The sequence below is a fragment of the Strongylocentrotus purpuratus genome, unplaced genomic scaffold, assembly GCF_000002235.5.
Source record: "Strongylocentrotus purpuratus isolate Spur 01 unplaced genomic scaffold, Spur_5.0 spur5_scaffold_6, whole genome shotgun sequence".
NCBI lineage: Eukaryota > Metazoa > Echinodermata > Echinoidea > Camarodonta > Strongylocentrotidae > Strongylocentrotus > Strongylocentrotus purpuratus.
The window spans coordinates 14,986,571-15,010,480 of NW_022145612.1; the positions used below are offsets into that span (position 1 = coordinate 14,986,571).

Sequence of the window (23,910 nt, forward strand, 5' to 3'; positions counted from 1 at the left end):
AGATTATTGTTGCATACAATCACAACAAATAAGTTTTAACTACTATATTATGAAATTTATGATGATCTATGGCCATAACGTTATGCACGGTTCTACTGAGAAGTTGTGAGTGGAACTCACTGCTCAAGCCCCCCCCCCCCATAAAAAAACAATAACAAACAAACAAACAAAAATAATGAAAAATAAAATATGTGGATCGAGCATAGCTCTGATACAAGGTTATGATAGTCAAAGACGCTTTAGCTATGATTAGATTAAAAAATCATGAGATAGATACAGGCGCGTACGCAGGGGGGAGGGTGTTTAGGGGGTTAACCCCCCCCCCCCTTTGGTATTTTTATGTATGTAAACCCCCTAAAAAATCCCTAAAAACCCCCCTTTGTTTTTTTTTTTTTTTTTTTTTTTTTTTAATTATTAAAAAAAAAAATCAAAAAAAAAATCAAAAAAAATCACCCCCATGGCTGACCTAAGAAAAGTGACCTTACCCCCCCCCAACGGAGCAAAATGTCAATTTTTCAAATTTTGAGACAAAAAAAAAGTGTCCCCTTACCCCCCCCTTCACTGAGCGACTTTTCGGCTGGCTGAGTCGTTGCGATTTTTTTTGGACTCCCAAAAAAAAAAAAAAAAGGGTGCGCTTACCCCCCCCCCCCCCCCCCCCCCCCCCCCCCCCCCCCCCCCACTGAGCGACTTTTTGGCCGGCGCGATTTTCAAATTTTCCTGAGTCGTTTTTTGGACCCGATTTTAAACCCCCCCCCCCACCCCCCTTGAAAAAATCCTGCGTACGCCACTGGATAGATACAATGACCAAAACTAATTTGCGATTGTCCAAAGTGAAAGCATGCATCGGATATTATTATGGCGTTTTCCTAATTCTTTCCCCAAGTTATTTAGGCCCTATAGCTATACCGTAGGTACCACTGATGCGGTGGGCCCTACATACATGAAACATTATACATGTTGTATATCGCTCTCTTTTCCCTACTTTTCATCAAAATGTTTATTTTCAAGCAATTAAAATTGCGTTGTTCTTTTAAATTTATTTAAAAACATAGATCTAGCTCGTTTCAAGCAGCAAATTAACAAAACTATAAAAAGACTACCGTAAAATTGACATGCATGGTGAGGCATCATACTCGCCTCTTGTCGTCCTACGAAACACAAACCATTCTCTGTGCGAGATTTTTTCTTGTACCATTGAGCTCCCCTCAAACTCGAAGGTCGCTCAATTTTCAAGATCCAGCTAGGCCTCGCCCTAGCTTGTTTGTTGAGGTCAATATGGCCAATATCTTACACAGATCATTTGTTTGCTGTAATAGCTTGGTAAGTTTTTTTTATTTTGTGAGGAGGAATATCTTAAATTTGCCGTGATAATGTCAGCAGTCGAGAGTCTAAAATCAACCCAACGTTACAACTTACACGAAAGACAATGTATGGGACAACAACTCGTATCATGCGGCATTTCTCGGTCGTTCAGGGCCAGGCAGAGCTCCGCCTGTGGCAGCGGCGGCGGAGCTCGCTGGAATAGGGTCGTTTCCGTCGTTACCTTACGTGCCTGCCTGCCTGGCAGCGCTCGCCTAGCTAACTCAGACTCGCCCACCGTTGCTAAAATTTGTTTGACTTATGTTTTTCTTATTTGAAATTTAATTTTCAGGTTAACCACACGAGGCAAACCCGACTTTAGTGCCCAGCTGAAAATCTCAGTTTATTATGGATTTAATATCAATAATATTAATTATGCTAATATATGCAAATATAAACATAGGGTCTACCAAAACTTGATGATTTTTAATCATTTGACGTCATAAAAAGCAATTTTAAGCCAAAAATAGCAGCGAAGTAGGGGATCTCCTCTTTGCTTGATGCGAGATACTAGCGAACTGAAATAACCGAATAAAAACTATGGTGAACTAAAAAAAGAAAAGAAAAATTAAAATAACCCTTAAATTTGGCGCCCCCATCAGGAAGGGGGGGGGGGTGTCATCTCTTCAAACCCCCAATGTTTCGTGCATATCTGGTGAGAAAGAAAGAAGAAGCAGAATAAAGAAAAGAGCCACCCCGGAAAAAAATTAGAAAAATGATTACAAAGAAAAATAAGTAAATAATAAATTTAGCCCCCCCCCCCAAGGCCAGTTGCCCTTTTACCCCAAATTTGGCGACCATTGAGCACCCCCCCCCCCCCCCATCCCACCCCAACCTGCCCCTATCATGTGCGCATATCGGAAGAAAAAATTAATAAACATTTCAAAGGTAATTTCAGAGGTGGTTTGATTTTTTTCTTTTCTTTTTTTAGTTCACCATAGTTTTTATTCGGTTATTTCAGTTCGCTAGTATCTCGCATCAAGCAAAGAGGAGATCCCCTACTTCGCTGCTATTTTTGGCTTAAAATTGCTTTTTATGACGTCAAATGATTAAAAATCATCAAGTTTTGGTATGTTTATATTTGCATATATTAGCATAATTAATATTATTGATATTAAATCCATAATAAACTGAGATTTTCAGCTGGGCACTAAAGTCCGGGTTTGCCCCACACGACACATATGATAACCAAGATTGGCAAGAAGTTTGCTTAAACTAGTTAAAGACCAGTGATAGTACGAGTGAGTTATGGTAGGGAGGCGTAGGTCTAACAAAGTTAGAGTCTACACCTCAATTAGGAAAAATGAGCCAGGAATAACCAAATTCAACTTTAAACAAATGGCAGAGCTTTGTTTACTGTGAATCTTGTTTACATTTCATTTCATTTCAAGAACATTGACCTCTGATAGGGGTCTGTGATGTTGATCCTGCCTGGAATCTACATAGATCTAGAGTCTAGATCTAGGTCTAATCTACATTTTTGTAGATTGTATGTTGTTTTTTTAGCCAAAGGAGTGTCCCTGAATTCAGTAACGTTCACAACATAAGTTGATGTACAATACGTAAAGTTTTCCTCAATGACTTGGGGTGGAAAAGCCTTTGGTTAGTATGTAATTTCACACTATTGCTATACAAAGCTCTCTTTCCACGTATTGATTTTTCCATTTTCTGTAGGTCGGGCAGTTAAGATCTCAGATAACCCATCAGACTCTGCTGAGCACATCCATAGTTGCCACCAACCAACCATGTAGGAACAAAACCACACAAACAATCCACAAGGCTCGGAAGAAGGCCAGGCTGACTCTCAAAGACCAGGAGCGAATGAGAAAATCAGAGGAGTACAAGAACGATCGACGCAAGTACATCCTCGATACCCTAAGAAACGCAGGTATCAGGCCTGGACAACAGTATCAAGAGAGGGCAATCACCATCACCTGCACTGGTGAGTTTGGGTTATTCTAAAGTTAACTTGAAGTGGGACTAGTGCACTACTTGTAGCTACTTGCGCCCTCTACACAGCCAACAATGCCTAAGCGAAACGTGTTGATCCCCCATGGTTCCCTTTTTTTAATGTTAATTGAGAGTTGATTTGATGAGATTAATCACCTGCCAGGCTGCCAGTGATCATGCAGGGATGTTTAATCCCTCCTGGCCAATCTAGTGCAGATAGCCTTTAATTGACAAACCGAAATTTGACACTGGTTTAAATCATTACTCGGTCAGTTCACATCTGACAAAAAAGGAGTTGTTTGTGTTGAATTTAGAAATCATGAAGATTGTCATGGTTTTAAGCATGATCCAGAAGTGTAAAATTGAAATTTCTGTATCATAATATGATAATTTCAGTTGTATTTTCATCATTGCAATGACTTTATTGTAAAAGATGCTATCACGACTGAAGGCAGAAATAATATTTCCTCCTGTAATTTCTTTGAACCTTTGAGCTGTGAGTCTCTTGTTATTTCTGGATCATATTAATCTTTTTTGGCATGTATCTTTTTCAAAGGCCCACTGCACTACTTGTAGCTACTTGCGCCCTCTATATAACAAACAATGCTTAATCGGTGACCATTGGTCCCCCATGATCCTCTTTTTCTTATGTTAACTAAGAGCTGAGTTGATGAAATAATCACCTGTCCAGTGACCTTGTAGGATGGTCTAATCCCTCCTGTAAACTATGGCAGATAAGCTTTAACAATATGTTTCTGTTATTCTATTCTTCAGGTGATTTCTTTGAACCCTATATCCCACCAGAAGGAGATGGAAAAGCATCGTCTCTAACCACAGAGGTAATATCACAATTTTTCATCAAAGCACAGGCCTTTCTAAGAAGAGTTTCACCTTCTTGGGTTGTGTGTCTGTTCATGAGTTTGCCACAAATAAAATTGAGTAAAGCAACAGTAATGATGTTATTAACATTGATAATAGTAACAATACATTTTATAGCAATTACCGCTATATGAAACCAGGTATGAGGTTGATACCAATTTCAGTTATCTTATCTTTTCCAATAGAGTAATCCTGTAAATTGTGAACAAAGTGACTTCTCTTAATAATATCATTGGAATGTGTGAATTTTAAGATTAATTGTATAGTGATAATTTGTAATACATGAAGTACATACTTTGCACCCTCTAGAAGTTTTCTGTGACCAAGCTATTTTTCATACCTTTGTATTTGAACTGATCTTACACTCCCAGGGTGCTAAGCAACGTCTTGAGAGAGTCAAGAATGTAGGTGTCACGCAAATGGCCCAGAGGAAAATTAGGCAATTTGAACCAGAGTTTACGACGACAGACTTTGCCTGGAAAGCCCAGCAGATCTATGTTGATGCTCACAATGCTCTCCAGGAGTAAGTATTCTTTGAGGATATTTTGTTTTGCTTTGCCTGAGGTTAATACAACAGTTTTTGAACGAGACTATACTAGGTGACAACAATAGTGTATGTAAAATTATGATTTCTAATTACACACTGCCAATATTTGTAATTAGATACTGTTGCATATGTAGCTGCCATTTAGTACATCTACACACTGCTAAAATTAAAACAATGTCTTTTGGATTTTGGACACAGAAGTCTGGGAACGGTGTTGACTTGCTATGAAGCATTGATAAACCTTCTAGTATGAATACAAAAATACTTCTAAATGGAATTAATAAGGTTGCATATAAGATTGTGTTATGGGATCCACTAAAAATTAGCATTGTTTGTAAAAAAAAATAATATCGATAAGGCAGAAGAAAAAGGATAATGCTCGCAGAAGTCATCAATAACAAGAGTATTAACACTTTGTTCATTTTTTAAAGTTCTCTTTAAAAAAAAAATCTAATTCATAGTTTTGTATAAAAATATCTCCTTTGCCTCCATTATTTTTCAGTTTTGACAGACATCTACTGCATTCACTAGTCACAGAAAAGTGTTATCCCGTAAGTACATATTTTGATTTCTATTAATATGCTAAGTCTCTAAATATTGATTATCTTTGTCCTTAGTGCTTGTCAGAAAAAGAGGAAAAAATAGTACCCAAATTATATACTGATTGTAGTAAAAAATAAATTGCCCATCTTACCTCCTGTATCTTGTGTAAGGAATACAGTCATTCATCATAATTGAATACAGAGAGTGCAAAAGCAGTGTGTTTACCATTATGAAGACTGGATGAGAATTCTTATCTTGGATTAGGATACTGATGTTATTGCATCATTCAAATATGATTTGTTTTTGGTCTCATTTTCACAAACATATTCTCCCTCATTTCTAATAGTTCCAATATCATGGGGTAATGTCATTTATTTTTTATTTTTGAGATAACAACAATATGCCATTCTTGTACAGGACATATCACATTATAAAACAATGTCTCTGTTTGTCTCCACGCACTTCCAAACGACTTTACAAGTGATTACCTCAGCTTAGCTCTGGCAACCATAGTGCTGAGTGCATTTATGGAAAAAAGTCTACAAGGTACCCACTTACTACCCCTGGGTCGAGTGTGGCAAGTGTAGACTAATGTCTTACCAAGTCCTGCCGTAGGGATTTGAAGCCTGTACTTTGTGGTTCACATTCCATAGACTTGTTTACTAAACCATTATTAAGGATGTAGCTCATTAAAGAATTTTTCTTAAATTACAGGAGATGATAGCTGGTTTCCGTTACAAGACAATAAGATGGAAGATGCTGGAATCCATTGAGAAACCTCGTATTGTACACATGAGATGTACAGACATGATTAACAAAGGCAACATTTATGGGCAGGTCACTGTGCGCTTTCATACAAGACAGGTAAGGGGAAAAAGGGATTCAGCAAGGATATTGTTATTTCTTTTTTTATGTAATTGTTTAGAGCTTCGGTGAACAAATGGACAACAAAGAAAATTTCCTCTGCAGATTGTATTGTCTTGATCAAAAGACAATTATGAACTGATCTGAGTCTTAATTAAAAGAGTGTATGTTAATTAATTTTCATTGAGCAATTATGTCACATTTTAATGATAGCTCTTCATTATTCTGCCCTTTTCAAGATTTATGCACAGATGAAGAATTGAACAGAGTTTTGATCATTTATGCAATTTAAGTCAATTTTCATTTCAAAAGGTTGCCTATTTATTCATTTTGTATAAAATCATCATTGCTAATCCAATCACCACTGAGTCTTACAAGTCTCCTGACTTCTCAACTACACTGCATTTTCCCCTTCACAGACACTGGCAATCTACGACCGATTTGGTCGCATCATGGTCGGTAGCGAAGATGTACTCAAGGATGTCCTGGAGTACGTAGTCTTTGAGAAACATCTACCTCATCGGTATGGAACCTGGAGGATGCATGGTAAGATAGTCCCAGAATGGGCAGACCACAGGGAACCGGTAGTCAGGACTATGGTCTTGCCTGAGGAGATGGAGGAGGAGGAGGAGATAGAGGAGGAGGAAGGAGAGGTGATGGAGCAAGGAAGTAGTGAGAAAGGACATGTGGAACACCAAACGAACTGATTAACAAATGAATAACTTTCTATCTAGTAGTTTTGATGGACAGTGTGTGGAGGATAAGGACAAGCAAGTAATAAAGATCCTCAAGCCAGCTGCTTTTGTGGTGATTGATAAGGACGTTGCATCATGGTATCATTCTTTCATGATGCTGCAGAAATGGCTTTATTTGAAGATAAGATAGCATTCTGTTTGAAATGTAGGTCAGGAATGATGAAGCTCAAAGACACTATCCTAACAAGGTGATCAGTAATTTGGATTGCTTATGTATTTATTTTATTACTGCATCACAAAATCATGCAGTATTCTAACGAAAGGTAAAGGGGTACATGATGGGTTTTTCAATAAATACATACATATTTGCAAGAGCAGAGTAGAGAAACAGCTGGAAGAAAACTGTAAAAACTGTGCTTCAAGTTTGGTACAGTTTGTTATCATGTTTTGAATAAACAGCAAATTGGAATAAATTAGTAGCAAAAATGTAGTAAAAAGAATGAGAAATCATTAACAGAAATTGCTACTCATTTTGATATAGATTAATAAAATGAAATCAATACCTAAATCCAAATTAACATATGTTTCTGTGAAGGAGAAGTAACATCATAGAACATCTGAGATGAAGGAATGATGAGATGAAAGGGAATGGAGAAAGAGAGATTACTGGAGTAATAAGTAGGTATTAAGTAAAAAGGACAAAGAAAAGTTCAAGCAAGATAAATTGGAAGTGCAGAACCAAGATTGTAGCATGCAGAGGGGATATAATTTAAAGAAGATAGTTATATATATCAGCTATAAAGCTATGGGCTATAGAGCTGTACAAAATAGCATGATGATAGAAAGTATTTAAAGAATGGGAAGCAAGGAATCAAAAGGAAAGGAAGGAGAAATAACATACCACTGATGTATGATAAGCATTAAAACATGCTCCCTCTCCTTTCTACCCTATTCCCACAGCACGTATCCAATAATACCTTTATTTTGTGCCCATCCCCTCTAATTTGAAGACGCTCCCATTTGTGTACATTTCAAGACTTTTTCTTCGATATCCTGGATCAACTGTTAAAATATTGTGATATATGTACCCTTAGCCTTATTTCCAGTATTTTGGTACTTGGTTCTAGGACTTGGTTCATTAAAACAGTTGTATCAATCAATTATTTAAATTGTTCTAAACACTTATAATGAATGTCTATTTCTTATCTGTGAGACCGTGACATGTTTTTGCATGATATTTGGACATAATTATTAAATGATATGAAAGATAGCAAATCTTGTTCATGTTTTGTATTATTCATAGGAATCTATTTTATTTTGTTTTGACTTTTAACCTTAAAACTTATCTCTTGTAATTTACTTGTAGCATTCGTTTCCCCAAGCACAACATGAAACTGAAACATCATTTTTTTAAAGAGTGTCATATTTTTATTACAAATTATATAAAATCTGTTGACAATATATAAAGTATGAATAGAAAAATATCTCTGTCATTCATTCATATCTACATTATATTTGGGAACAAGATTATGTCAATGTCCTTATCCCGCTCTACATTTGTGCACAGACTGAAATTGGGATGTTTTGAAAATATACATTTATTTATCACATTCTGGGACTCCAATATTTTGTGTATGAACCACAAAACTATAAAGTTCACACATCAACACTAGTTAAAATTGTCATCTGTATGTCAAAGGACACAGGAAATGATACCATTTACATATTTATATGATCTATCTTGTATTATTTATGGTTGTAATTATCACATTTTAAAAGTTAACAATGTTTACAGTTTTTACAACGCATTAGTATCAATTCTTCGTCACCAGTATAGATCCCTAAACGATACAATTTTTATACACTAATTGTCATTGATATTCAACAGAAATACTTTGTGCTATTCTCTACTAACAGTTATTAACCTTCTGCCAACTGGATCTGGAGGGCTCACACATCGAGTGGTTAATGTCAATCTTCCGATAGCATATTTATGGGCAGGTTGTTTGTTCTTGATAGTCTTTGAAAGCAAGCCGCCATTCATCCATTTCTTGTTGCCAATCTGCAAAGTCCTCTTTCCATTCCTCTTCACCATCAGACAGGCTCTCTGTATATTACAAAATGAAAGCATTTTTTTGTAAAGGACAATTCGTGTAGAGAATAGCCAGGGCTCCACTTTGTTCTCATTAATACTACCTGTGACCTCCTCTAAATTTCCCCTGTTTTTTTATACCTTTTTATATCTTGACCTTACTGTCCATTTAGTACTACTTCTACTTCTACTCCTTCAAATTCTAGTCCCTCTATTGATGTGTTTAGTTCTTCTTCTGATAATATTCTAACAAAGTATTTGCCGTTTGATGTTCCCTTTACTCTTTCAAACTCTACTCCTCTTTTGATGTGTTTAGTTCTTCTTCTGATAATATTCTAACAAAATATTTGCTATTTGATGTTCCCTGTACAGTAAGTACGGTAAAGTCTAAAAGATAACAACTTATTATCTTCAATACCTAGGAACATTCTCAGCTCAGGAATATAGCGATTCCAGAAAGCCATGCCACAGGCTTGAACAGCTCTCTCGGTAATTGAATTATTCAGCCTGATCTCCAAGTAATTGAGTTCTGGGATAGTATAAGGTGACCAAACTGGTAGGTCCGGGTCAGGAGAGGAGTCGGGCGACTCACGGGTTGGGTTGCTGTAAGAAAATGAAATGAAAACCTGATTCATTTTGCAGGGGGGATACAGGATTGTCAGAGAGGGGGGAGGGAAAATTTTCACTGGAATATGATTTATTTTCAAAAGGGTTTTTTTTTACCCCAGAAAGGCTAGTTATTCAGAGGAATTTTTGCTCTCTAAAGAAGGGAAGGTCGGCCATTTTGACTCCTATAAGTTCTTGTACTTGAGACACAAACTTTTCTTGCTCTGGTTCCTCGTAAGCTAGAGAAATTTACAGTGTCAGTCGGGGGAAGAGAGAATTGTTATAAATATGTATATAAATGGGATTTTGCCGAGAAACGATCAGCCATTGAATCGGGGTGAATTGGCAATCAAACCTTACCACTTTCTTCATTTTAATGCGATGGTACAAGTATTGAACTAAAAAAAGCAGAACATATCCCATTTCCCAGGTCTCACCCAGATTTAGCGAAGTTGGTCCACATCTTCATCATCTGGGCTGAGAGCATCTTCTCATCGTCGGTCAACTCGTGTTTGTATTGTAAGATGTTTTCATCAAACGACCATCCAAAGACGAATTGGAACTCTTCTGTATGACCAGCTCCCAACCATGTGGGATTGACTGGACCAGCACGGGAGAAAGAACTGTGAGAAGAATTAGAAAATGGTGTAGTAATACATTCAAAGATCATCTAGTGTATTTTTATGCTTACCCCACAATATGTGGGGTTTTATTCAGTGTGGATGTTAACCTTTCATGCGTGTATCATTCTAGAATAAAAATGGTGATCAAATCTTTGTTAGGATATTATGCGAACAATAGATTATACATTATTGTTTTAATATTGACAAATATTAGTGCTGCCATTTAAAGTCGGGTCATCAGTGACATAATTTGTTTTCTTTAAATACAATCGTAAGAGGATGTAGTATAAAAGCCAACTGAAGTTTATTCAAATAAGCTGATAGGCCTATTTACCTGCTTGGAGTATGCGTAAAATAATACTGGTAGATGTTAGCGACGCCCAACTCGTAATAACGTCTCACAGAGGCATCACTGCCGCTTCGCCATATATAGTCACTGTAGAAGGGTACATAGGCATCAAAATAGTCCAAGTCATCATAGTCCACTCTGCTCCAGTCTACATACTCCTGATAGACAGATTCCCTGATGAGGGAATGCTTGTCAGAACCCAAGAGGGAACTATGGACCATGGTCTTGAACATGGAGCGATTGATGAAGGGACCTGTTTCTCTTGTGCTGTATTCAGGAAAGAAGGAGCGTATACTCGCAGTGCCTTCTTGGCTGTTGAATCCGGCCATGATGGCAGTAGGAAGGGGGATGCTGTCTTCTCCATAGAGGAGGTTATCTGGTGTGTCTTCAAGGAAGGTTCCATCCAAGCGAATGAAGTAACCTGATTGGTAGACCTAAATGAAAAGATGATATTAATTGTTTGATCGAATGATCATTGTGGGCTTTGTGGCATATTTATTGAAGCGTGGCATATCACGTTTATTCATAATTATTATGAGAGGCTTGTTTTTTCTCAGATCAACAATGACGTACCGGTATTGTAGATCTGTAATATGTGTGTGTAACGATTGAAGTTGGAACTTTATTTTTGTTTTCTACAGAGCTTAGTTTGAGCCTTTCACCACAAATATATTGATATCACCAAATAAGGTGAATAAGATATATCTTTCATTTCATCTCATACTTTGAAAAAGCAGTATTTCGTATTATTCCGAGTATGGTTTTATAGTCAACTACAATAGTGCCATACTCATCTTGAATCTTGTAAAGAGTTATATTTACCGAATCTTGCACTTGTAATAGGGTCATTTCATCCACTGTTCTTAGGCATGTAACCAGGGCAGTGGAGTCCGTGGAAGGGCATCCCACGGCTGAAGCAAGTTCCATCGCATCACGACGATCTTCTTCAGGGTTATTGCGGAAGTAACGAGGAGACAAGGCACTGCCGCTCTGAAATTGAAGCAGTCAATATGAAGTGAAGATTATAAAGCTCATGAGCATCATTGAAACAAAAATACTCTGGAGTTTCTCTAGGTATGAAGTAAGAACAGAATATTGGTTAATAGTACTCACTGATCGGATATGCGTATACAATATGATTTAATAGAGTGAACTCTACTTGGATTCTTTATACGCATTAAGTAAATCAATTACCCCCTCTCCTTGACTAAATGTTTTGGTAAATTGCACTAAGATCATTTCTTGACTTAATTTCATAAAAGTAGAATTTTGTTAACAAAAGTTAATAGTATACTGATGTCAGTGATGTATATCAAATATTCATTAAGCAACCCCTTATTTGTTATCTAAGATACATTAGCAGATCCATGGAAGGATTGGGGGGGGGGGTGTAATAACTCCTTTATAATTTATGCTTGTCAAAGATTAACGAACTTGCGCCCCACCCCCACCAGCTTAGATAATCCTTTACCCGAAAACTTAGGCAACTCAAGTAGCATGATAATTTCAGTTTGACTGGTGAAAACAATAGATTACACAAGTAATTATATGGAGTATACTGACGTTATTGTGTTCAGATTCCAATTCAAATCACCTGCAAGATAGCTTGTGAAAAGAAGCCCGCACTGAGTTTTGAGAGAAGATGGAATCCAACACTGCCGGCGCCTGAACTTTGCCCAAATATTGTCACTTTCTCCTTGTTCCCACCAAAAGCTGACAAGAAAGAAAAACAGTTTTGCTTTTCATAACAAATGATCACTATTCCATTGGTTTTAATCGATAACAAAGTGGGTCGAGCAGTGAACGAATCCAAAAAAATGGATAGAATTATTACTTAGATAAGATGGGATTAAATTAAAATAACTGTATCTGAAACTCACTTTTTTTTATATTAAGTACGCCTACAAATAACATTGTCACATAACGCATACACTTTATTCAAGGTTAACATTTAAAGGGAATAGTTTTCATGTCATCAATATTCTATCGGTTTTAATCATAAAAATTGTAAAGTGTGTCGGATGGTGAACTTATACAGACGAATGAATTAAACAATCACTATTTAGATACGATAAGATGAGAAATTTTGTTGACTCTATAAACCTCACACTTGAGTAGGGAAAATAAACAACATCATAACACGAGTGAAAAATATATATACCTGTAAAACTTATACAATTTCATACACTCATTTATAAGATTTTTTCTGTCAATATTATTGTTTCACCTTCTATGTTGTAATGGACCCACTGTAATGCAGCAACCTGATCCAACATGGCGTAGTTCCCAGGGGCCACTTCATCACCTGGGCAATGTAAAACAACGTTCAACACGATAGATAGCAACTTTTTTCGAAAAATCAACTCAAGGGTAATTTAAATACTCTACTTTATGTCTCATAAATATCATGTTTGGATTAGGTAACACGTCATTGTAATGAAAAATATTTTCCCACTCTAAAGGGGTAAGAGGTAGATCCCCTCCTGCCCCCTTAAATGTTAACCATCTAGTACAGCGTCAATTCAGCTGTCGCGGTACCGTAAGAGAATTTTAGTTATTTCAAAAAAATATTTTGGAATAACGCCCACTTTATGAAAACAAGGAACCCCAAGTTGCTATTATATAATGCCCTATACTATTGCCCATTTTGTCTACAATCCATAAGTTCTAAGGTCTAACAATCATTTGATGATAATTATTATTTAAGATTAAATGATTATTAGACTATATAGATAACAGACAAAAAATGGGCATTAGAAAAACTAGGAATTAGACCGACTGGAAATTAGACTAATTGAGCAATAGACCAAATGGGTAGAAGACTTTTTGGAGATTAGACCGAATGAATATTTACCTAATTGGTCATTAGACCAACTGATAAATATACGAAATTATTACTAGACAATGTGGATAGTAGACGGGCTTGGTGTGGACCATATGGGATTAGGCTAAAAAACTGATCAAACGGCAATAAACCATCTTATAAACTAAAGGCTAGTCTCCCCCCCCCCCCATGACTGAACCCACGCTACGCCACTGACTCGATATCCAGCTATTTACTCATATGACATCAATGTTTCATTTAATGAGTATGATAAGACCAAAGCAAAATTATCATACCTAAACAAAGTAAGAACATTACATTCGATTTTTCATAGGCTATAAATTTTAGCACATCATTGGACATGACCTCCCTTGAATGTCCACATGACTTTGTGTTGATTTCAATTGTTCCGGAGTTGTTAAAGAAATAGGGGTGCATACTCTCCGCCCGCAAACCCACCCTATCGGATACACTAATGAATATACATGCTAGTTACCTTTTACATTATTTCTCACCTGTAGAAAATATCCCAAACACGCTCACCCTATACCCGACGGTGACGATGATAACGTCAGAACTTGCAGCCAATGAGACGCCTGCATAGTTAGGATTCGAGGCGCCACCAAACTTGAATGCTCCTCCTGGAAAATACACCATCACGGCGGCATTGGCCGGCTGTACATCCGGGAGAGGGAGAGAGAGAGAGAGACGTAAATCAAATGGAAAATCGTAAAGAGGTGGATGACAGGCATAAGAGGTGGCGAAAAGAACTTTGAGTAAAATAAACACAAATTGAATTGAAGCATATTATAAACTCAAATAAAAGTGATGGACATGACGAAGCATTCCACAGTCATGAAGGTTCGGGAGTCATATCTTTATAAAATATTACATTATTTTGATATCTGCTTAGATCCCTGCTTAGGATTTGTGTTATCAGGTTAATGTATAGGACCTCAATATAAGGTTCTGTCGATATTTATTGCACATGCCTATTTTGCTGTCCATATATTAATTGAATTGGTCCGTGTACAGTTTTTTTTTAATCTATTCCTAATGGAAAGCATGTAAACATGTTACAACGGTATACAAATTATATCGAATATTATAATAACACACTCTTAAAATAGTATAGTAATTTTTAAGAAGAAATAAGCTTAGGCTGCAAAATTGCTCTCCGTAACAGGGTACAATTTGATTCACCCCTAACTGGTGGTTTATATAGGGTGCAAAACACACCCATATGTGAACATCGCCAAGTAAGTTTCTTTGCTACTTCTACATTCTGAAAAAATCAGCAGTTTATGCAAATTTATCATTACCATCGGGTTAGGAGCGAAGACGTTAAGGTACAGACAATCTTCACTAGCTGGCATCTGTAGGGGATCAGTCACAACCTGTGAGCAAGTGTCGCGGAAGTATGTAGCATTCCAGTCCCCCTCCCATGGTTCCTTGGAAACAGGGGCAGCAAAGCGGACTGGTGGCTCAGCAAACGGAACGCCCTGCATGTAAACAAATGAATGTCAAATAAAGAAAATGTACACTGTCTTATAATCGCCTTTTACTCGAGAGGCAATGTTCTCCGTTCGTTTTTTCCTGAATGTTATTTATAGATATCTAATGGACAACGTTTGCATGAGCTTGCAGAATGACTTACTTCAAGCGGAATACTTTTGAAAGTATATTTGATAAAAGTTGATAATTAACATGGCGGTCATTTTCTAACATTATCAACTAAATGGTCTGAACTAATATAGTTTTTCAATTCAATCCCATCCAAAAAGGAATATTATATGTAGCGCCTTTTCCCTTGTAGTTACAAAGAGCTGTAGACATGCAACGCATTTCAACTAACTGGTTTTGATAAAAATGATTTAATTGGTCAAAACCCTTGAAAGCTATCACATATAATTATTGTTGACATAACTAGTACATTATTGCAGGAAGTTCATATGATAACAGTTTCTACTCTTATAACTGTGTTTATTAATCTCTAGAAACATTATATTCCACCACATTAAAAAAAAAAAAAGATTACCCGGAGAAATGGGGAATTGTAAACATCAAGATAGCAACGAAAGAATTTGTTGACGACAAAAAGTGCATGTTACGCAAGTATCCTTTGCAAATGTAGATCATGAATAAACTTACCAAGTAGACATCCACATTGGTTGTGATACCGAGGAACTCCTGATCGAAAGGGATGGTCTGACCCACAAGCCTTCCACCTGTCACATCGACAGTCACCGACTCACAACGACTCACAACGATTAGGAGTAGGACGAGCAACGACCACGAGCCGGGCCACGAGTGCGTATCCATTCTCAAGCAGACCTACCGGCATGAATAAACGGACAATAATACTCCTCATAATTGATAAACCTCTCAAAATGATATTGAGTTTTGCTATAGATGAAGATAATATACAGAACAATGATTATGACCCGAACACCGTGTCAAAATACTTTTGAAAATCATTCCGAGACGATATTCCAGTAGCCTTGTCCATCACATATGAAATGTGCAAACAATGACGTATTACATATTCCAAGCATGCTATGTATAAGTTTTTTATTACGAATTTGCTTTAATTTAAATGAAAATACAGCCATCCGAGCAAAGTAATTATCTAAAGAATAAGAGCAATAACAATCTAAATCTAAAAAGGAAATTCTAAAAATAAATGACAATTGGTTCTCTTGACTTCTTCCGTATTAACGCACGATAGTAATCTTTTACTTTCACAACAAAAAAATTTACTTTATCCCCTGTTTCTATTTCTATAACATTCGAAATATCACATTTATTTTCAAAATCGCTGACATCACTTGATCTATCTACCAACTTAGCGGAAATGCTTTTTTAAATTTTGTATAATTAAAATCAAATAATTAAGAGCTGTTGTTCGTTAATTTTTTTAGTTATTACAATGTAGAGTCATTCTAGATACCATTTGTAATCAAATTATGATTTTTCAATGAACTTGCATCTTGCCATTCTCGATAAAACAATAAATAATAGTAAAGTTTAACAATTTAATTTCAAGATGATTCACAAGATTATTGCCTCAAACTAAAATGTATATAAATGGCAAATTGTTAATGATAATTTATGCAACACTTGTGGACCAGTTGATTCAACGTTTCACTTTTTGTTATATTGCAAAGATGTGATTAAGTTTTGGAAAATAATATGTAATTTGATATTTCAACTAATGAAGTAGAACTATAAATAATCCAAAATATATTAATTAATTAATATTAATAACTATAGGTAAGGACATATAGAAAACAAGAAATATACTCTCCTAAATATAGGATTTCCCGGCCAAATTCGCGAGTTTGTCATTCAAATTAATTTGTCTTGCGTTCAAATTCGACGGTTTTAGTGCAGTCAGGTATATATCGGGTTTATATTCCCTTTTCTAGTTTTCAAATCTATGGAATTTTCGTTAGAATCTACGTATATGTTTCATTCAAATTAATAAACAATGTGCTTCTTTCGCTATTTGATCATTCGATTTGGCGCAACACGATTTTCTGACAACGCGACGGTGTACTTCTAGCATTCTAATTCATTTGTAGCATTCAAATTAGCACTTTGTGCACTTAAATTGATGGTCAATATACATTTATCGTTTATTACACACTTTTTATAGCTCATTCTTTTTCTTTCAAGTGAATATTAATTTGAATGCTAGTTGAGCAGTTTCTAAATTGAATGACAGATCTTTGAAACCCTTCGACCAAAATCCTAAATTAAATACAAAAATTGGAAAATTGAATGATAATTGGCATGGCAAAGCCGATCTGCGCTAAATTAAATGCAAAGTAAATGAATTCGAATGACAAACACGCGAATTTGGCCGGGAAATCCTATATTATTTTAAATTATGCGCAATATGCAATTCATAAATGTTACGTTAAAACGGTTGTCAATGGTTCTGTTATTTACCCCGCATGCTTTTTTTTGTGGTTTTAATTCAAGTCATTGCTAAGATTGCTTTTAAGGTATTATGCATGTGTTAGCAAAGAAAATAATACTAAGCTGGAAGAATTGTCGAATATACTTTAATTTTCAGCCGATGTTATTTTGCATTCAATCATTGAGTAACTGATGTAAATATGTATTGAAATTATGGAAATAAAAACCTCGCTTGAGGAAAAGAGAAAGAAATATATAAATGTATAAGCAATCTTATAAGATCTTGTTAACCAAATTGATTCATCATCAATTCTGTGTCATTTTCAGTTGCGGATCAATCGGGTTGCATATTTTGTCGAATTATCAATCCGCCACTGACTTAGGTATCTTGTGTGGCCTTTATCTTCTTTCTTTGTTATCAAAACCACAATAGCTATACGGTTGCAAATGATTCAGCAAAAATAGATATACTGTTGCCCGTAAAGTTGGAACAATTTTTTAACCTCTTTTTAGTAAAATGACTTTTACGATGTGATTTATTCTTCATAAAGTTTTGAAGAAATTTAAATGTTATCTATCAAGATTTAAAAATGTATTATTTCATGAAAATAGGTAAGAAATATATATTCCAACTTTAGGGCCTATCGACAACAGTATATAATACTGTTCTCATAGTTCATGATTTGTGCAAAGCAAGAAAAAAAATGATGTTGAACAAATTCGATCATGAATCTTTCTTACATTTTTTGTTATAGAAAATTTTCCTCTTATTCCAAACACCGAAATATCTGTCAATGAATTGGCTTGCTTTTTATCTTTGTACGTCTATAGCCCGAATTGATTACCTCCCGAACATTCAATATTGACATTGCCTGCCACCAGCCCACCAAACAAATGACGTTATGTAGTACAAAAAACCAAAAGGCAAAATGGGCCTCATCGCATTGTAGAAAACAACATGTAGTCTACATTCTCGTTCGCTCTATAATACTAGCCAGGAAAAAAATAAATTCGATTGATTTCCACCAGAGAAATCGATGCTTTGCTTTAAGCAGAGAAATATGTTCTTTTGTGACCTCCCAACAAAATAAAACGTTTCATAATATACTAGTGTCGGATCTAGCAATATTAATAGTGATATACATCGGGTACAACATTTTGGCAACGCTCTTAAATTGTATCAATGATTTAACACTTGTATTTTTGAGAACGGGGGTTTTCTTGATGAATTTGATTTGTTTGTGGTAATGGTTCGATCATTTTAATCATAGAGTTACTAATAAATCCATATAAAATCAAGATTTGCACACAATCACACTGGGGAACATGATAACAAATTAAATGACCCCGTCGATGTTTAATTTCGATTCAATTTCACGTTTATTGCCCGATGGAAATTTGTTTTGCTCATATTTTAATAGCAACTTAAAAAAACATTATATAATATATAGATATCGTAGCAAAAATAGGTATCCTATGGCATAGCTTAATATTATAATATGATAAAGCTAGACAAAAACGTTATTCAATATTTGTTTGGACTTATATAATTATCATGTGACATGAACAAAACACCTTGATATTACGTAACGGACTGATTGTCAGTTTGCACGAATAGAGAAGGGAACAATAACAGCAAAAGGAATTTTAAATGGGAATGGATCATTGATCAGGGTCGTTTACAATGCAGAGCGCATGCAAACATTATGGAGACAGTATAGTTCAGTAGAAAATAAACCATTATTTGACCGTATAAATGCAGTGTAGACTAAGTTTGGTATACCATAATTTGGCTATAGATGATACATGTATCGCATTTTGAGCTACGGGAAAATTAAAGCATATAACGATATACCAGCATTAAGAAAAATTTAAAATAATTAACAATACCTGTGTTTTTACCGTGGTGAAAGACTGTATCCAATGCTTCTATATATTTCCCCCAAACTGAGAACCAAACAAGTTCAACCGGGGCCGCAGCTTCCTATTACTTGTACTGTACACACTGCAGCTAGGTCACATACTAGGAGGTGATCGAGACAAAATTACCTCCCTGGTCACACCAACGAGACCTACACCAGACCGACGACAGAAAAAACATGCATTTACATTACCTCCAAATATCGGTCGGCGGTTCGGAGTAGGTATATGGAGTCGTTCTGGCGGTGTTTTTCGTAAGGGTATATACTCAGGCGCGTAGCCACGGGGGGCACGGGGGGGCACGTGCCCCCCCTAAAATTTCCAGGATCGGTTGAAATTTTGTAGACCCCTTTTTTGACCTCGATCGATTACATGTATGTGCCCCCCCAAACATCAAACTCTGGCTACGCGCCTGTATATACTTCGTACTTTGTTCTTTAACGAAGCTGCAAAATGTACTCCCATGCCGGTTTATTGTTTACCATGCACCATTGCGCTCGGCTGCATATAGGGGCTGACCTCGGGCTGACCACGTCCCCAGTTTTAACAGGCCTTCAGCACGATCCGATATAGTCCTTGTTGTTTGTTATAATATCTAGTTGTCTAATATTAGTATACTGTTTTGGTTAGTTGAGCAGAGATTGTGATACATGTACTTATTTTAATCTTACAGTTAAAGGTACAGCTTAAGATTGTTACTGTTTCCAATCTTACAGATGCATGTTACACCAGGGAGGTGAGACTTTAACTCACATGCCCTGGTTACACGTACTTATAGTTTAGATTGTATATACGTAGTATAGTTTAGTTTGTTATACTCATTGTAAGATTTTTTCATGAAAGGGAGAGAGAGAGAGAGAGAGAGAGAGAAGTGGGTCGGGGGGGGGTGGCAAATTGTTAGAAAGATTTTAGAGAGTGGAGAGTAATTTAGACACGGAAAGAGAACTCGGAGAAGTGGGAGAAAATTAAGGGGCCGTGAGGGAAGGAACAGACGAAAGAGAGCTGTATAAATATATATATATTTTTTTACAGGGACTTGGTAACATCGCTCAGATGAGAGAAAATGGTGCTAAGGTAGTAACTTCAATGCTAGATGTACAATTGAAGATAATCTGAAAGTTTGAGTTAAAACGGACCATCATTAATGATTAAATTGGAAAAAAACTAATCTGATCGATTCCTAAATTCTCCCAATTACAGTACGTATTACAATTTAATTACATTTTAGGTGAATGTAAATCGTCACAAGGCAATGCATTGGCTCTATATTAAATTCCAGACATAGTTTATCTGTTGAAAGATTTTCAAAAACCTGTTTTATGTCTTTTTTTTCATTGACAAAATGGTTGGGAAAATTCAAAAAATGGTTGGAAGAATTTACTGTTAATCACTGTTAGAGCAGGGCATGTCTCACCTCCCTGGTTAGAGGGTGTTGCACATGCAGCGACACCTTCAAAGAAAGCCATATCTATCTTTGTGGTTTGAGTATTTTTTTCAGGATTTTTTGCATGTTAGAGGGTTAGTACAGTAGAAGGAATATAATAAGTAACATTTCATACAAAAATTATGCAATTTTTTCATAAACTTTCAACAATGTTACCGAGTCACTTTAAAGATACTATGCCCCTTTGTCCCTTTTGCAGCATTAAAGCCCCCCCCCCCTTTTTTTAGGGAAGTTCAAATTAGTATTGTCTTTCAAATGCCGTTGGAATTTATTAACCTTTTCATTTTTTTGGCCTGCAAATGGGACATAGTACCTTTAATGTGTTTGTTTTGTTTCATTTTTGATGTGGTATAATTTTATTTCGATATACAAATACAATGAATAAATTTATATTCGGGCGCCATTCGATATCGTCATAATATTTTTTTTTTTTCTTCCATTTTTTGGACCCTCCAACAGGCCATTTATTGAAAATCAATCTCAAGATAACATATTTGAACACATGTTCCAATGAATATCATACAATATTTCATAATAAGATATACATAACGAATATCAACCATAATACTGTATATACAGAACATACATGTAGATAAGGGAAAGAAAAACAAATATTAAATAATAATGCAACATCATGACTGAAAATGATATGGGAAATTCAATATACTCCTATTAAAGGATCAAAATCCTCTCAAAATTTATCCATTTTTTATTGAATTTGTCAGTTTTGTTAGCAAATATACTAACTTGCCTCTCATTTGTGTAACTATTCTTGATATATTGTTTTATTGTCCGAAAGGACGGTACAGACTTTTGTATTCGAGAAAAATATAATTGTTGTTTAGTCCAAATTATTATACAGTTTAAAGCATCATTTCTTTTTTCAATGAAACCTAACAAAACATGTATTAAGGACAGTTTTATTCTACAGCGTGTTACAATAGTTAACCAGTCAGTCAAACGACTCCAAATCAATTTGGTCACGTTACAGGAGTAAAAAAAGTGTACCATATCTTCGTCTTCTCTTCCACAAAGGGAACAGTTCTTATTTAAAATTATGTTAATTTTCACAAGATCTTTATTCAAATATAGTATCTTATTCAAAAGTCTGTACTGAAAGTACCGAACTGTTGTATGCGTTGTACAGCGAAACATAACCCTGAAATAATATTGCATATATTTATCATCAAATAATACACCATCTGCATGCCATTTATTACATAATTTATTCAAATGTTCATCCTTTTCTTTTAACATAATTTGATAAATATGTCTACATCCTTTTTCATCTTTCAATAAGCATGAAATATATGCAGGGCACAATGGTCCATTTAGTTTCATATTACAACTTTCCAATTGGGACTTGTATTTGCATTTAATTATTTGACAGAGTGCATAATAATGAAGAAACTGTATTTTGATTGAAAACTTTTTTTCACACTCTTCTCTTGCTAAGATGTGTCCTTGATCATCTAGTAAATCGTTTAAAAATCGAATACCTTTATCACACCATTCTTTTAAAAATATACCCTTTCCTCCAATTTTAATCTCAGAATTATACCAAATAGAAATAGCTTTCCAAAAAGGAGTAGTAGTACATTGAACCTGGCGGACAAAATAAGCTAGTATTTGGAAAAGTTCTTTCCAAAAACAGTTTCTTAGCATAAATGATAATTTAGTGAAATATATATCACCTTTACCCCATTCCAATGATGATAGTGGACGTAAGAAAGCGTACATTAAATGGGTAACGTCTTCACATGAGTTCAACAATATTCTTCTAATCCAGGTCAGTTTCAAAGCTCTAGAAAATTGTACAACATCAACCATTTTCAATCCACCATTTTCGTAAGAACAAACCATCTGTTTTCTGCTAATCTTATCAGGTTTCCCTTTCCAAATAAATTTAAAAAAAGAGACATTTATTGCTTTTAAAAGATGTTCAGAAGGGTTAGGAATGGACATAAATAAATGGTTAAATTGCGAGACTAGCAGTGATTTCACCAAGACCACGCGACCAAAAACAGAAATGTTACGTTTCGACCAAGATATCATTTGCCTTTTTAGTTTATCAAATATTCTGTCGTAGTTGAAATCCGGAAGCTTTTCTAAATCAATACCAAAGTCTATTCCCAAATACCTTATGAATCCCCCGTTAACCAACGATATGTCAGTCCCATGAACCTGATGTAAATCAATATTTACAGTTTTTTTCAAGGAACCGATACACAATATCTGTGTCTTATTTATATTAAGATTTAAACCTGAATACTGAGAAAAGAACTCCAATAGCTCCAGAGCATAATGTAAACTTTCTGTACTATCGAGACACAACACTGTATCATCAGCGTATTGTAATATTCTATATTCCTTGTTTTCTATAACTAAACCTTTTATCTTGTGGGATTTTCTGACCAACATGCCTAAAATTTCTGCACATAATAGAAACAAATATGGAGAAAGCGGATCTCCTTGTCGGCAACCCCTTTTAATATTAAAACGCGAGGTTAAACAACCGTTAATTAACACATTTGAAGCAGAATTTGAATATAGTAATTTGATCCATTGGATAATTTTATCCCCGTAATTAATACATTCCATAGAAAATCATGTGAAACACAATCGAACGCCTTTTCAAAGTCAATAAAAAGTAATATCCCAGGAATATTTTTATGATCTGCATAAGAAATTATGTCATAAATTATTCTGATATTTTCTCCGATGTATCTACCGGACAGAAAGCCTTTCTGATCTTTATGTATGTTTTCGTCTAACAATGGTTTTATTCTGTTTACAATGCAACTAGAAAGAATCTTATATTGGACATTGAGCAAAGATATAGGACGCCAGTTTTTAAGTAGATTGCGAGGTTTGTTACCTTTAGGTAGTAGGGTTATAATTCCTAAATTTTGGAAATGTGAAAATCTTCCACAAACATATGCTGCGTTCAAACTCCTCATTAAATAAATCCCTATATCTTTAAGAAAAAACTTGAAAAACTCTGCAGTAAACCCATCCTGTCCGGGTGATTTACCAAGTTTTAAGTTACCAACAACTTTGCTAATTTCTTTAAGGCAAATTTCTTTACCCAACTCCTCTACTTTTTCATCTGAAATCTTGTTATGATCTGTTTCTTCCAGATCATGTAATATATCTTGAAAATCTGATACCTCTCGAAATCCATAAAGGTCTTCGTAAAATATTTCCACCTCGTTCTTAATTTCCTCTTCCGTATTCGATATCGTCATAATATGGGAAAATTCTAGGAGCTCGCAGCCTGAAACTACCGTT

General features: G+C 35.5%; 2 protein-coding genes across 4 annotated transcripts; one reads left to right on the top strand and one right to left on the bottom strand.

The window, feature by feature from the left end:
* Positions 1-1,160: 1,160 nt before the first annotated feature.
* LOC588618 (39S ribosomal protein L45, mitochondrial) lies at positions 1,161-8,112 on the top strand. The gene is made up of 7 exons (XM_788293.5): positions 1,161-1,320; positions 3,034-3,301; positions 4,084-4,148; positions 4,560-4,711; positions 5,238-5,286; positions 5,993-6,142; positions 6,562-8,112. Exons 1-7 carry the CDS (start codon positions 1,276-1,278, stop codon positions 6,847-6,849), a joined length of 1,017 nt encoding a protein of 338 aa, XP_793386.3. The 5' UTR covers positions 1,161-1,275; the 3' UTR covers positions 6,850-8,112.
* Positions 8,113-8,242: 130 nt separating this feature from the next.
* Positions 8,243-19,438, bottom strand: LOC588642 (carboxylesterase 5A). 3 transcript variants are annotated; one of them, XM_030973124.1, is made up of 11 exons: positions 19,370-19,438; positions 15,483-15,665; positions 14,654-14,833; positions 13,847-14,006; positions 12,735-12,812; positions 12,102-12,220; positions 11,330-11,497; positions 10,493-10,941; positions 9,973-10,158; positions 9,348-9,532; positions 8,243-8,944 (listed from the first exon to the last, which is right to left on the bottom strand). In XM_030973124.1, exons 2-11 carry the CDS (start codon positions 15,651-15,653, stop codon positions 8,829-8,831), a joined length of 1,812 nt encoding a protein of 603 aa, XP_030828984.1. In that variant the 5' UTR covers positions 15,654-15,665; positions 19,370-19,438; the 3' UTR covers positions 8,243-8,828. The 3 variants fall into 3 exon arrangements, with proteins under 3 accessions (XP_030828984.1, XP_030828983.1, XP_030828982.1); XM_030973123.1 differs by having other exon boundaries at positions 19,158-19,438; XM_030973122.1 differs by having other exon boundaries at positions 19,146-19,438.
* Between the last annotated feature and the right edge of the window lie 4,472 nt (positions 19,439-23,910).

Coding starts and splice junctions, on each gene's coding strand:
- LOC588618 (XM_788293.5), top strand. CDS start 1,276: ATGGCCAATATCTTACACAGATCATTTGTTTGCTGTAATAGCTTG. Junction 4,149..4,559: donor CATCGTCTCTAACCACAGAG/GTAATATCACAA, acceptor TTACACTCCCAG/GGTGCTAAGCAACGTCTTGA. Junction 4,712..5,237: donor GCTCACAATGCTCTCCAGGA/GTAAGTATTCTT, acceptor ATTATTTTTCAG/TTTTGACAGACATCTACTGC.
- LOC588642 (XM_030973124.1), bottom strand. CDS start 15,653: ATGGATACGCACTCGTGGCCCGGCTCGTGGTCGTTGCTCGTCCTACTC. Junction 12,221..12,734: donor GGTCCATTACAACATAGAAG/GTGAAACAATAA, acceptor CTTTCTTGTCAG/CTTTTGGTGGGAACAAGGAG. Junction 8,945..9,347: donor TGAGCTGAGAATGTTCCTAG/GTATTGAAGATA, acceptor TGTAATATACAG/AGAGCCTGTCTGATGGTGAA.